This window comes from Pipistrellus kuhlii, unplaced genomic scaffold (assembly GCF_014108245.1).
Source record: "Pipistrellus kuhlii isolate mPipKuh1 unplaced genomic scaffold, mPipKuh1.p scaffold_m20_p_7, whole genome shotgun sequence".
Lineage (NCBI taxonomy): Eukaryota > Metazoa > Chordata > Mammalia > Chiroptera > Vespertilionidae > Pipistrellus > Pipistrellus kuhlii.
Genome location: NW_023425573.1, coordinates 8,098,971 through 8,112,921, shown reverse-complemented (window position 1 = coordinate 8,112,921; position 13,951 = coordinate 8,098,971). Strand labels below are relative to the sequence as shown.

Here is a 13,951-nt window from a genome sequence, read left to right as displayed (position 1 = left end):
TGCATTGTCAGTAACCGGGGTGTATAATGGATCTTCATCTCTAATTACTCTTCTCTCCACAGGTGTCTGGAAAGGGTCCAGATGGGACTGCGCACAACCTCCGCTTCGAAGGGATGGAGAGACAGTACGCATCCTTGCCCAGGTACCTTCCCGGCGGGCCTCTGTCACCCGCTCCCTACACGTAAAGTCTGCATTTCAATCTGCACGAGCTAGAAATCTGGCTCTGAGAGAGGGAATACGTTGTAATTTCGCCTCGCCGCCATTTGCTGCAACCGCACTGCCATCTTCACAACCGTGCTAATAATTGAAACACTTGTGGGTTACTTTTTAGGGGGAGAAAATAGTATATCATGGCAATGGAACATGTCAGCAAGAATATTGGATGCGGAATGGAAATCCTCAGCCATTGCTATAAAAGTGGTATTGAACATCCGACGCCAAGCTCAGAGACAATTACACAGTAAATCCCCTGGGCTCGCAGGGACCCGCGGGGAAGGGCAGGCCGACCTTCACCCCGGAGCTCCATGCGGGTGGGGAAAAGCAGGGGGGAAATGCGAACCTGGGAAGGCGCCCTTTGCTTGAGTTGGAACCTGGTGGTGTCCTTTAGGCCATCAGCACCTATCTGTGAGAGGCTGGGGCACCGGGCGGGAATGGGAGCAGAACTGCGTGGGAAAGGTTCGCCCAGCCGCTCCGGCCTAGCGCGATCCCCCGATGCTGTAACTGGACACCCTGAAAATGTGATACTGTTCTCAAAGGTCTGGGCTCTTATCTGTGAGATGAAGAATAATTTTAGTCTGCTCTTGGCGCGCATGACAAAGAGGAAACCTTTCCAAAGGTGCATCACAGTGCGGCCACTTGGGGAGTTCAGGGAGTTGAGCGTGTGAGAATGAATGAGCAGAGTGGAGGGGTTGGGGGGCAGGGGGGACAAAGAGGGGGTAATCTAGGAAGGGTCAGGGACAGCCAGAAAACCAACATGCTACAATGTCTCCTGTAACAAAGAAGAGGAGGACCAGGTGGAACTGGCCATCAGAGCCTAGCTGTGAAGTGCTAACTCAGACCTGGAGGTGCCGTTTTGTTGCGTATTGGTTAGACTTCTGTGTGTAGATTCAGAACAACTCCCAACAAAAATAACCTCCTAAACATACAAGACATCTGCTCTGATACATACCGTAGTATGTTGATCATCAAACATAATGAAATCTCAAGTCATGCAGAGAACCAATTTTTAACACGAATTAGGCAGGATACCCCAAATACAAGATTTTAGAAGCTTCTGGACCACTAGGTTTTTTTACTCCCTGCTTTGCTATTTTTATATTTCGTCTCACAGTTTTTCTCATCTTTGGTTTCCTTCCTCTCCCTGCTTTTCCCTTGCCTCGTCTCTTGTTTTCATTTTAAAAAAAAAAGATGGAAGTCGTCTCCAAAAGTTGTTTCAAATATAAAATTCCTGGCTTTCCGTGGTGAAGTGTATGGAAATTGTGGTTAAAGCAGATGGAAAGTAGCATGTTCTTGGGAGAGGGAAGCAAAAAGGGAAAACTGGAAGCAGTTTAACATCTTCCTGGCCAACCTGAACTCAGATGGAGGCAATGGAGTTTTGGGTACAAATCAAAAACCGAAAGAACATTGAAAATTCTATAGATTTCAGTCACTCTTTCATTCCCCATCTACCTGTTGCTCGTCTATTTGCTATCAGCCCTGAGACTATACAGACTGGAGACTCAGTCAGTCCATCCTCAGGACGCCCCAGTTGAGGACAGGAAGCAGCAAATCACTTTTCATGATGGTGCTACCCATGCCTACATTTCTCATGATGAACATAAAGTCCTCTGCATGTCCAACTTGTGTGCATTGTCACTAATAAACCTTGAAGTACTCCATCAAGGCTGAATCAACACACGTCTGTTTCAGGATGGAACACTGTGGAGGGCGTTGTCCATCTGACAAAGGCAACGCTTTCATGCTACGTGTGGCTCTGGAGTCATCATACACATAGGAATTTATAAAATCCCGCCAGCCCCAAGAGTATCACTGTGGCTGGACGCAAGCATTGTAGGCGGCAAACAAATGGGCCAATGGTCCACTCGCTCACAAACACCAGGGTGGGACGGTTAGCTGTCCTTGCAAGCAGACCTCTGTAGCCACCTGGCAGCCAGGTTGCTGTGATGGAGAATGAATACAGCTCAGACAAACGCACGAAATCCCTCTCACTGGTTTCTAGATGGGAGGAGGGCTTAAACTCAAGATTCCATCTCAATATCTAACAGGAAGATGCTCTAATCCTTGGGGTATGGGGAGGAGGGGCTCCTTATTTACCCACAAGCAGCAGAATGCAGAAGCAGCAGCTGCCCAGCCAGCTTCTGAGAAGGTGGAGATTCCTCTGAATGCCCAAGACATTTCCTTGGTTTCCTGGTCTCCTGGGCCCTGGAGATGTCTCCATCCACGTAATGGGGTCCCACCAGCCCCACTGCTCTCCCTTCTGCTGGCAGAGTTGGAGAGCACCTCCTCGTAGCACTGAATCCCCTCTCTGTCGCAGCAGCAGGAAGCTTTGACATATTCGTGGAGTTACATCTTTAAATACAAGTAGGAATGATTCTATCAATAGGAAGTCAGTGGCCAGCCTTATAGGGAAGCTTTGATATGTCAAACATGGAGCCTTCAACACAGAGACAATGCTTCCCCGTGGACACGCAGAGGGTGGGGAGCCCAGGCGAAGGGGCGCCCGCTATGCTTTCATGGAGCTCTGTCATGTTAAAGGAGGCCCGGGCAGCCGCTGCCAGGCTGAATGGCACTTCACAAAACACTGAGCCAGAGCCCTGGCCAGGCCAGGAAAAAGACGATTCCTCGCATGGCAGTTATGAGGTTGCCTGAGGCTAAGGGCTAAGCAATGTTAAGTGTTATTGTTAAGCAATGTTAAGCCTTCTGCCTCGGAAGAAAAATGGCTTTATTTCTTTTCTCCTGGGGGTGTTGCTTCGGAAAGCAGAGCATGGCTGTAATACAGCCTCGTTAGCAAACCGGGCTTTTACCAGGGCCCATGTTTTGCCATCCAGTCCAGCCCCAATGTTTGAGGGAAGTAAACAGAATGGAGAAAGCATTCCCCTATCCTTGCCTGACACAAGGTATTGCTCACCAGGCGTGAGCAGGGAAGGGCTGTGTCCCAGGCTGCAATAGTAGGCGGGCATTAATGTATGTATTTTTGCAAACAGCTGCTTCTTCGTGGCAGCCTCCCAAACCCCGTCAGATCTCCTGGCCCCATTCTCATTGCACAGGCTTCCTTGTGGCCAGTCCCTCGGCAGGGAACTCTGCTCTCCCATCCCAAGCCTCAGTCATTCCCACGTGGCCTATCCCTGGCCCCTCGGGACCCCATTATCCCTCCTCTGCAGATGGCCCAGCGCATCAACACGTGACACTGCCCTTCTGGGCTTGTCATCGAGTGCTGAGCCCTGAGGAGTGAGCCAGAAGGCATCACATCCCTTCTGTGGTCCTGCACGCGTGGGCAGTGAAAGGTTGCTGGAGAAACTCATAAAACTGAGTTCATGGACCTCACTACAAAAGCCACATTCCCCAGCCCCAGCTGGGCCCTGCTGCCGGGCCAGGGCCTTTGAGCCGTGCTGTTGACCCCCCTGACTGTCCCACAGTGGCCGCTCCAATCCTCTTCTACTCCCGTGAACTCCTGTGGAGATGGCCAAGGCCCCCACGCCCAAGCTCCAGAGATGACCTCACTTCCTTTTCTTTATGACCTTGAGATAATGTTTCTGAGTCAATATTAGCTTCTCAACTGCTGCTCCCTGCACTGCAGACTGCCTGTGTCTTCATTAACACACAGGTCCCGAGCAGAGACGATGACAACAGGACTTGGAGTCAGGCAATAATTACAGCCCCAGCCATCACTCTCACCTGGGTGACCTTGGCTCATGATCTAACTCAGGGGTCTTCAAACTTCTCTCATTATGAGAATCACCTGGTGGAGGTGTTAAAACACAGATTCCTGATAGCACTTCTTATAGTTGGGATCCGGGAATCTGTGTTTTAACAACTCCACCAGGTGATTCTCATAATGAGAGAAGTTTGAAGACCCCTGAACTTCTCCAGGCTCGGTTTTTGCATCTGTGAGTTGGGGATGACATTAGGGCCTCTGTATAGCACAGGTGTGAGTATTGGGTACAATAATATAAGCAAAACCCTCAGTGAAGAGCCTGCTTGACATATTTTAAGGACTTTTAATATCATTAGCTCTCTTTAATTTTATCCCTGGGGAAGATGTGTTCTTTCTTTAATGAGCCAAACCCATACAGCAGAGCTCATTCTCACTGGCTTCTCAGGGACCCTGTACCAACCACTGCCCCTCTTGCCTACATCTTCAAGCCCCTTAGCCATGGCTTTACTTCCCCTGCCTCCTACTGTGCATGCAGAGGCTCAGCCACACAGTTTGCTGAGAATCACACAGCGTGGAGAAGGGGAGAGCTAACAGCTGTGCGAGGAATAACTTAGGCTGAAGGATTAGCCAACTCTGAGAAAGGACCCGTAGTCCAGATGGTCAGGGGCACTAGGACATGGCAAGCTGAGGTGATCTGAACAAGCTGTGCTATGGACACACTAGGAGACAGCACTTCTTTTATTATAGATGGAAGTTCCTATAAGGATGCTGACTCAGGTCTAGGCAAGATCCATGGCCTGTCCAACAAGACTTGGTTCAGGCTTAGAATGTCCCTGGTGTGGAGACCAGGGAGTTACCCAGGAGGGCTGAACAGGATGTGCTAGTTCTCAGGACACACACGGTGTGGGAGCAGCACTCTGTTTCCTGGTGGGAGGAAGTGCTGAGACACTGCTAAGATCCTCCTGTCGGCTCAGGACCGGGCAGCACCGACCATGCTGTTCGAACGCCTCAGCCATGCAGGGCTCACGGGGCAGACTCACCCCATGAACTTGACTCTAGTCCATCAGAGAAAACCAAGACCCTCCGTCAACCTCCTTTTCTCCTTCATTCCCACGTTTCCTCCTTTAGGAAAAAGTGGCCTGTCCTGTCGGCTCTATTTCCTCACTACCCACGGACACTCTATCTTAGGGGTGTCAAACTCAATCAGAGAAGGGGCCAAAATCTAAAATCCAGCCTAAATCGCAGGCCGAATGGTTTACTGAACAGTCATAAACTGTCATTGTGATGGAAACGCAGCGGAGTGCAGTGATGACAGCGCGGTGCGGGCTACATTGCAAGGCCTGGAGGGACGGATTTGGCCCGCGGGACTTGTGTTTGACACATGTGCTCTATCTCTTGCCCCAGCTTCTGACTGCCGGTGATGCTTCCACTGAGCCTGCCTCCAGCCCTTTCCTTTAGGGAGACTCTCTCTGAGCAGCCTCCTCCATTCCTACAGATTCCATTCTCATCACTATGATGGTGCAAAATGAACCTGGCTAACCTTCTGTCTCGCTCTTCTTGTGACCCCAGTTACAACGGTCTGCTTGGCCTGTCCATCCCTTTCCTTCCAAGATACTTTAACACCTGCATGTCAGAGCTGAACCTCCCTTAGCTCTGCTTCATTTTAACTCCCATCATATCTGTTGGCACCTGTCCTGTGTCACTGAAAATACCCTGAATTAGATTATGATTCTTGACTGTCCCTTCCCACCCCCATTAGATTATAAATCCCCGGAAATAAGGATTGTCTGTTATACCCATCATTTTTTTACACCAGGACCTAAACTAGGACCATGGACATAATAACAGTAGGTTTTTAATACATTGGGATACAGATGAGGATAGATTTGTCTTTATGTAAGTAAGTTATAAGAAAGAATTCTTCACAAGCTTTCTTGACTATTTCAGGGCACTGGTTTTCAATATTAGTATTGATTTTTCATGAGAAACATATTTTTCCCCTAGGATCAATAAAAGTTTTAGTGAGCACTCATTATATACCAGGCACTGTTCTAAATGCTTTATATCTACTGACTGACCTTATGCTCACAGAAACACTATGACTCAATAGCAACCCTATCACTATTCCCATTTCATATGCAAGAACACAGGCAAGGGGAAAGGAAGTAAAATTGCCCAAGTTCAACAGCTAGAAGCAGCAGAGCTGGGATTTGAACCCAAGCAGTCTGGCTGCAGGTTTGTACATTGAACCTCTGAGACTAAGGTTATCCAGCTCTGGGTCAGATCCAAACTCTGCGATTATCACACTCCCTTCATTTCTTACTCCTCCTCTGTCTTTCTCACTAAACTGTAAGTGCTTTTGAGGACAGGGGCTGTGTCTTATTCATCTTTGTATATGACACAGACATTACTAATATACAGGTTAGGTAATGCCTTTCAGCCGTCTCTGTAATGCTGTCATAAAATCAATTCTTTCCCATTCCCTTGAGTCCTTCCCTTGAAATATGAACAGTTTAATGTGTAATTGCTAGATGAACATTAAGCAATATACTTTGCCTACCAAAAAGAGACTCCTGTTTTGTTAGAACACTCCCGGGAGATGAAAAAGCAGTGTCTGCAAATTGGTACTTTGGTTCTTTGAGATTAGGAATAATCTCTACCAAGAAGAAATAAAATGATGATAAGTTTTCTGGTGGAACCCTTCATGACACCCCCGGGGTGAGAGACTCTCGCTCCGAGACCGATGTGAGGCGAAGACTGTGTGGCTTCCAGAACTGACGTCGCTCTCACCCGTGTTCCGTAGTCACTTGAACTTCTGACGCAGCTTTAACTTGGCTGTATCATGAGAAGTGGCATCCCAGAACATTCTGGTGGAAAGAGCAACTTTAGAAGGAGCAGACAGCTTATGCTTGCTGCCTAAGAACCTAAAATACACTCGCTTTCTAAGTGTGTTCCCAGTGTTGTGATATTGGGTGGGATGGTGATCAGATCCGAGGAACAAGCCGTAAGAACATGCTTCTGCTGCAGCATTTCAGTTGGTTTGTCAGCTTTCTTCCCTTACATATGCTCTTGCCCAGCCCAGGTGGACTCCGGGCCCACGTGTGCGGCTGGCTTTCAAGTTTGCAGTGTGCACAGCACCTCCTCCCTGAGAACATCTTGTCTGGGCCCCTGGGCATCCTTGGTTGTCATTACCTCGCCGCTCCAACAAGACACTCGCCCTCTCTCGTTCACCACAATCTTTTCTCCATTTAGCCTCCGCTCTGCTCATGGCTATGGCGTTTGCCATGGCCAACAATGCACTGTTTTTATGACACTTGCTTAGCAGGTGGCAGTGACATTCGAGTTCTGCAAAGATATCCACCAGTGCCCAGGACTGGTCTTGGCTGACGCGAACCTAGACAGTGATAAAATGAATTCAATGAAATGAGAACTTGAGCAGTCAGCACGCTGGGCGTCTATGTATGTGTCAGCTGTGGGCGGGGGTTGGCCATCTGGGCCCGGGGAAGCTGACAGAGTCCCCACGCTGCCTAATTGAGTGCTTCTCTCTGCCACCAGGCCACTGTGACACGTAAGGTGCTTCAGGAGAACATGCGTACCTACGCTCCTTGCAGTCAAGGCTGGGTTTCAGGTCAATGCAGCTAAAAGTAGTCCTTGTCCCCATGTCTCCAGACAGGGGCCTGTCACCCGTCATCTGATACTGCGAATCATGGCCAGTCTCTCTGACACCTTCCGGGGGGCACAACTTTATCTGAACGGCCCTTTCTTGCCATGAAAAGCCGCCTTTCAAAGCTCAGGGCTGCGGCTGCTGCTCTGACTTTGCAGGAATATGAAGGCAGCTGAGGAGCTTGTCTAGATTGCATCTCCCGCATCCGCGTATGGCAGACTTTAATGCCTCTTCAAGTTCAGGGACGCCCTTTGCCCACCAGAGCCGGCTTCTCCCCCTTGCTCCTCCGGCTCCCCTTTTGGAAATCTCGTCCCTGCGTCCCTGCCCTGTGGAGTCAGCTGCCTGCTGGCCTGGCCCCTCCGACACCACCTCCCTCTTAATGCGGAGGACACGATGATAAATTAGCAGTGATTGAATTCTCTGTGAGATTAAGATGTCTCCACTGTCAACTCAAACTTCCTGAAAAATGCAAAAAGCCCTCACGTGTAATGGTGCCTTCAGATGCCAAACAGCTGAGATCAGGGGGTTAATGCTGCTGCCATATTGCTTTTATGTCACTTAGTTCCTCTGATAAAAGTCCATTTTAATAACACTTTTCATCATTTCCTTCTAAGCAATATATCCTTCATGCCAGTTAGAATATTTGATATTAATTATTCAATCGAAGGCCTCCATTAGGAGTTTAGCTAGAATATTAGTGATTTAAAACATGTTAAGACCCATTACAGGACTGATGTCCCCAAAATAACTTTAACTGAACTTGGATGAACCCCATATGTTAAATTCCATACATCCTTCATTTTCCCTCATTTTCCATAGAAAATTCTAAACCGCTACATGTTTGCTTGTTATGTACTCTTTTAGAGGAAGAGTGTGTGCCTGCTATTTTAAGGATGCCAGATCTGACACAACCTTGAACTTGAAACGTGTTACACTCGATAGGCTGACTTCCATGCTTTCCCTCCTGCACACATTTCAGGAGCTTTCGCATTTATTTCCCACTTCTCTGGCCAAGAGGAAAGACTGCTTTGTGCTTAGGTGTGAGGGTTGCTCTGCACCCGATTTCTTCCGCTCTTGGGCTGTTCTAGAAGTTTTCCTGGTGTATCCTAACCCTGTCCTTTGCCTCCAAAAGCTCATGCACGAGGGTCATTGCGGTGAGTTTCTGGACCTGGCTGCACTGTCTGCATGGTCCACCCCTCTCACTGCACCCGCCTCCTCTGCCTCCATCTCCGTCTCCCCAGCCCTCTGTACCTGTCCCATGGCCCAGCTTCCTGGATTTGCTGTCCCCAGGTTTGTCCTAAGGCCAGCCGACGGCAGGCAGAGATGCCGAATAAACCGAGTGCATTAGCTCATGATACTCTCTGGTGTGTATGTGTTTATGAGGCCAGTGTTGTATGATTATTTAAAATGGCATTTCATCACTAAAACAGACAGGCATCCTGGATAAAAAGCGAGTGCATCCCCAAGTGCATGAACACATGATGCTATTCAACAGGAATATTTAAGAGTAAAATCACTGGGTTGAGTTTCCATTTTTATGAACCCAAATCTGCATATAGATGGTTTCAAAGGTGTCATGTTTACTCCTAAACTGTCCAATTACATTTGAAGAGGAAATCAAGCTAAAAACAATTAGGGCAAAGGAAGTAAGAGGAATATTGTAAATGCCCTGAATCCCTACCATGGGGTAGGCATTTTACATCCAGCGCCTCTTTATCCTCACCCTCTAACTGCGTGGTGGCCATTATGATGGCTGTCACTTCACAAAAGAAAAATATCCAAACAAATCAAAGTGGCATCCAAACAAGAATTCAAACTCATTTCTCTGTGAGTTTTATTTCACTGTGTGGAGCCACAAATACAGACAGTTTAGGGGGAGATTGGATACATCAGCTTTTTCCAAAGTAGCATGAGTTTATGGGAAGAAAGATAGCTTAGGCCCATGGTTGGTTAAACTGCAGCTTGCAAGCCACATGCTGCTCTTTGGCCCCTTGTGTATGTCTCTTGCGCAAAATACCATAGCCTGGGTGAGTCTATTTTGAAGAAGTGGCGTTAGAAGAAGTTTAAGTTTAAAAAATTTGGCTCTCAAAAGAAATTTTAATTGTTGTACTGTTGATATTTGGCTCTGTTGACTAATGAGTTTGCCAACCACTGGCTTAGACCATGTTAAAAACACATCTGTGTTCATTGTCTTTTAGTGCTTAGAGAACATGAAAAATGTTCCAACCTAGGGGTAGTGAGAAAGTAATAAAATACAATGAGAAGAACAGTAGGGAGTTTATGGAGGAAAAGAAAGATACCTTTGAAGTATGCCATTTTTATTCTTATGTCACTATGAGATGCTTTCCCTAAGGAAAAACAAGATGGCCACATTTTCCTTATGACTCTCCTGTCCCTACCTGGAGTGAAAAGGAGATGTGCATGGTTCTGTGTAAGGCTTTGTAGGCATAACAGTGACACCCCGAGTGCATGGCCCGGTCCTCAGGCCCCAGGCTGCACTCCGCACTGTTCTTCCACAGAAACATTTGCAGTGGGGCATGCAGGTAACCACTAATACTTGTTTGGTGTCTCATCATGCTCCAAGAACTCCGGTGGGTCCTTTAAATATGTCACCTCATTTATTTCTAGTAACAATCCTGGGGCATTATTATCCGTATGTTATGGATGAAGAAACCGAGGCTGAGAGATGCAAAGTGGTGTGGCCAAGAGCACACACAGAGAAGTACGAGGCACTCTGAATACAGTCCAGCTCTTCCCAACCTGGAAACCTCCAGAATCTCCATGAATCAGGTTGGCTTGTGCTGGCTGTAATCAGGTAGAAGTACTCTCGCTATGTCCACCCCCTCCCCAGCATGCGCGTATGTGCATACACACACACACACACACACACACACACACACACACACACACGCATCTCTGCAATATGTAACTGCAGGCCATTAAAATGCAAAAACCCCTAGCAGGCATTCAAAATTACTAAGAACCACAGAGCTCCCCTGAACACATGAACTACTAAACACCCACTTCCTTCCAGCCGAAATACCTTTTACACAGTGCTCTGTTTTAAAGACTGCCTCTTTGTTATGCTGCTGTTTAAAAAATATATAGCCGTCGGTTCCACTTCAGCGATTTTTGTAGCCAGGAAAGTATTGTCACTCCGTTCACCATATAGTCCTGGCAGATCCTCGGGGAACGTGGCTGGGATGTACATGCCAAGAAACTGTGGAGGGATGGCTTTTATAGACTCTATGGCTTTGAGTCCAGAGAAGAGAGGGTTGGCAGTCAGTGACCACGGAGGTGCCACATGAGCCCATCTGTGCCCTGGATTTCATGTGACACGGGCCCCATGACCTCCGTCGTTGTGCCAGGAAACACCTTGGTCCGGCTCCATTCTTTCTCGCAAAGGCAAACATTTGTGGTACAAATGTGGGAAGGGGTGGGACAAATGGAGCCGCATCCAGAATGTGTTCCTGCTTCTATTCCAAGTCTTCAATTAAGCCTGCATAGAAGTGGTTGGGGTTTGTCCCAACAGAGGGTTGTGCCACTCCACAATTAGCAAGACCGACCCTCATGGCTGGACATGGAACAGCATGTTAAATAGGTGGGAACCTGGCAATTCTCATTGGCCACTCTCCACCAACAATACGCTCTGGGGCATCATTAGCAGCCTTTGAACTTGGCCATTGCTTGAAAGTGAAGACAGGGCGTTGACTGCTCAGATAAGGTTTCTGCCCACTAATTGCTTGCGTGTAGCCGAGGCAAATGGCAGACCCGTTTTCAGAAATGATAGTGTCTGGCAGCCTGGTTTGTGCAGGGCACTGGGAAGAGTTTAATTGTTGCAACAGAGGCTGAAGATGGAAAATAAGCACACAGAGCTATTTTGAGAAGGAACTCGCCTCAATGAACTTTTCCTGCTGGAAACAGTCCTATAAAATCAGGATTAGAATTTGTGCTTGGCCACTTTCTGCTGCTCTGTTAGTGCCTTTGACAATTTATACTAGATGGCCTGCCCTGTGCAATACCCTTTTATAGTTTTTCCCAACATCAAAGGCAGGTCCTATATAAGACAGAGCTTCTATGCGATGTTTTGTATGAGTGATTTTTGGATGCATTCATGTGTAATGTGGCCATGATAATGTGATGGCTGCCTTCTGCAGGTTACATATAGATAAGTCACTTAAGTTATCACCTTATCAGTAGCTTGAATTCCTCAGTTTATCCTTTTTCTGGTCAGTCCTTTCATATCTGATTTTTTCTTTTTAATTCAGGTCAGTCCTGAATGGTTCCAAGTAAATTGTGTAACTTTATTAGCCTGAACAGATGAGCTAGAGAATCCACAAATCTTTTCTTCTTTCTTCATGCAGCAACTCGTCACTGACTGCCCACCAAGTTCAATGTACTCTGTAGGCCTTGAGGATACAATAATAAGCCCATAAGACAGAGCTCTCTACTGTGGATCTTATATGTAGTGGAAGAGGTAGTCATTGTATAGTCACAAAGTAAACATAAAATTGCAACTCTGCCCATTATGAAAAAAGAGAGACACGTCATTTAAGAAAATATGGAAAATTGAAATAAATCAAGGCAGGGAGTGAGACTTGAGCTATGGTCTAAAGGAGGGTAGAAAGAAGAAGTAATTAATGTTCCAGACAGAGAGAACGCATGCACAGGCCCTGTGATGGCGAGAGCCTGGTGAACAGGGAGACTCAGAGAAGGCTGTGTGGCTGGGACAGACACCGCGAGGGTAGAGCAGGAGAGGTAGGTGGAAGGCAGATCATGGGCAGGTGAGTGAAGGATGTTTATATAATTCCAACACAAAGGAGAAACCATATGGCTTTTAAGCAGAATAATGTCATGGTCAGATTTGTGTTTCATTTATTTTTTTCTAGCTGCAGGGTGGAGAATAGATTGGAGGGAGGCTGGAGTGGGTGCAAACCTGTTCAGAAATCATTGCTGTGGTTCTGGTGAGAGATGTTAGTAGGGTGTACAAGGGTGTCGGTGATGATAGTAGAGATGGAAAAAGATGGTGGAGAGAACTGACAGACCGTGATGATGGGTTGCATGTGGAGGTGTAGGGGATAAGTACAGCCAGGTGTCACGAATGAATGCACACACAACAGCTAGGTGGTGGTGGTACCGTTCCCCAAGAAAGGCAATGCTGGCAGAGGACTAGGTTCAGAGAGAGGATCGTGAGTACAGTTGTGGAGGTGTTAGATTTGAGGTGCCCTTCAGACTTCCAGAAGGAGCCCCAGGAATGTGGAGTTTCTTATTCTGAAAGTACAGAAGGAGGCAGGTGATGAGTGCAAATCACACCAAAGACCTGGCTGCCAGTCTGTGGTTGTGACATGTCTTCATTGCTTATGTGGACAGCAAAGTCTTATCTATCACTGTCTGTGTAATTTCATTCTGGAAATTACATTTTTCTAATGTAGGAAGAATTGGAGACTTAAATGCCATCTGGCAGTCTGTGACTAAGCACAGCTCTGACCCCATGAAGTGTAAGCATGAGGGTGAAAAGAAATCATTTGAGGAACTCTGTTGTGTTTATAAAATAGAATATTTGTTCGTCAGAAATATGCACTGAAATATTTAGAAGTAAATAAGCATAAATCTCCTAATTCTCAAATGGTTCGGGAAATAATAATATGAATGTATATCAATATGTGTATGTGTGTTCATGTTGCATTTGGAGAGAAGGAGGGGTGGGGAAGGGAAGAAATTGGAGGGGGGGGGTGAAGAGAATCAGTGATAAAGTGAAGCAAAGCATAAAGATTTGGGGTAACTGGCTAATGGATATATTGAGTTCCTTGTATTGTGGCAATAACAACAAAAAAACAAGGAACAGTGGAAGCTCTCATAATTTTCTGGTACAAACTCAAAAGAAAGAAAGAAAAAAAAAAGCCCTCATTCTGGATTCTTGGGCTAGGTTTGCCCCAAAAGCAGACCCTGAGATAAAGACTTTGGGCTTAAAAGTGATTTTACTTGAGAAGTGTTCCCAGGAAGCACTGGAAGCGGAGTGAGGGGAGGAAAGCAAGAATGCCAGTATGGAGCGCATTGGTAAGCAGGTCACTGCTGCAGGCAATGGGATAGGTTCTGCTGGGGTCCTCTGGACATGGTGTGGGTGGACTCACACCCTGCCCCTCGGAGGGGCGAGGATATTGCGCTTGTGTCTTCCAAGTCCTATTCCTCATTGGCTAATAGTAGTTCTAAGGGAGCCAACTCCACAGCTTCTGCCTACCCAGTGCACTGGCGAGAGGAAGCCTCAGCCAGGAAGCACAAATGCTTGGAGTAGGTCCTCTAGTGGACCAGAAGCCATGGCGAGATGTGGGTGAGGCACGGCAGCAAGACTCCATTGGTGAGTGTGAAGTCTCAGGGGGCAGGTGGGTCAGTCCTGATTGCCTTTGCTGAGAGAA

General features: G+C 47.2%; 1 protein-coding gene across 5 annotated transcripts in view; it reads left to right on the top strand.

Annotated features, from left to right (window-relative positions):
- Positions 1 to 13,951, top strand: part of PARD3B (par-3 family cell polarity regulator beta) — an 861,922-nt gene that overhangs the window by 808,998 nt on the left and 38,973 nt on the right. For all 5 annotated transcript variants that reach the window (XM_036420516.2, XM_045575575.1, XM_045575573.1 and 2 more), the window contains one exon: positions 63 to 142. In XM_036420516.2, the coding sequence (XP_036276409.1) occupies positions 63 to 142 (80 nt within the window). The remainder of the gene's footprint in view (positions 1 to 62; positions 143 to 13,951) is intronic.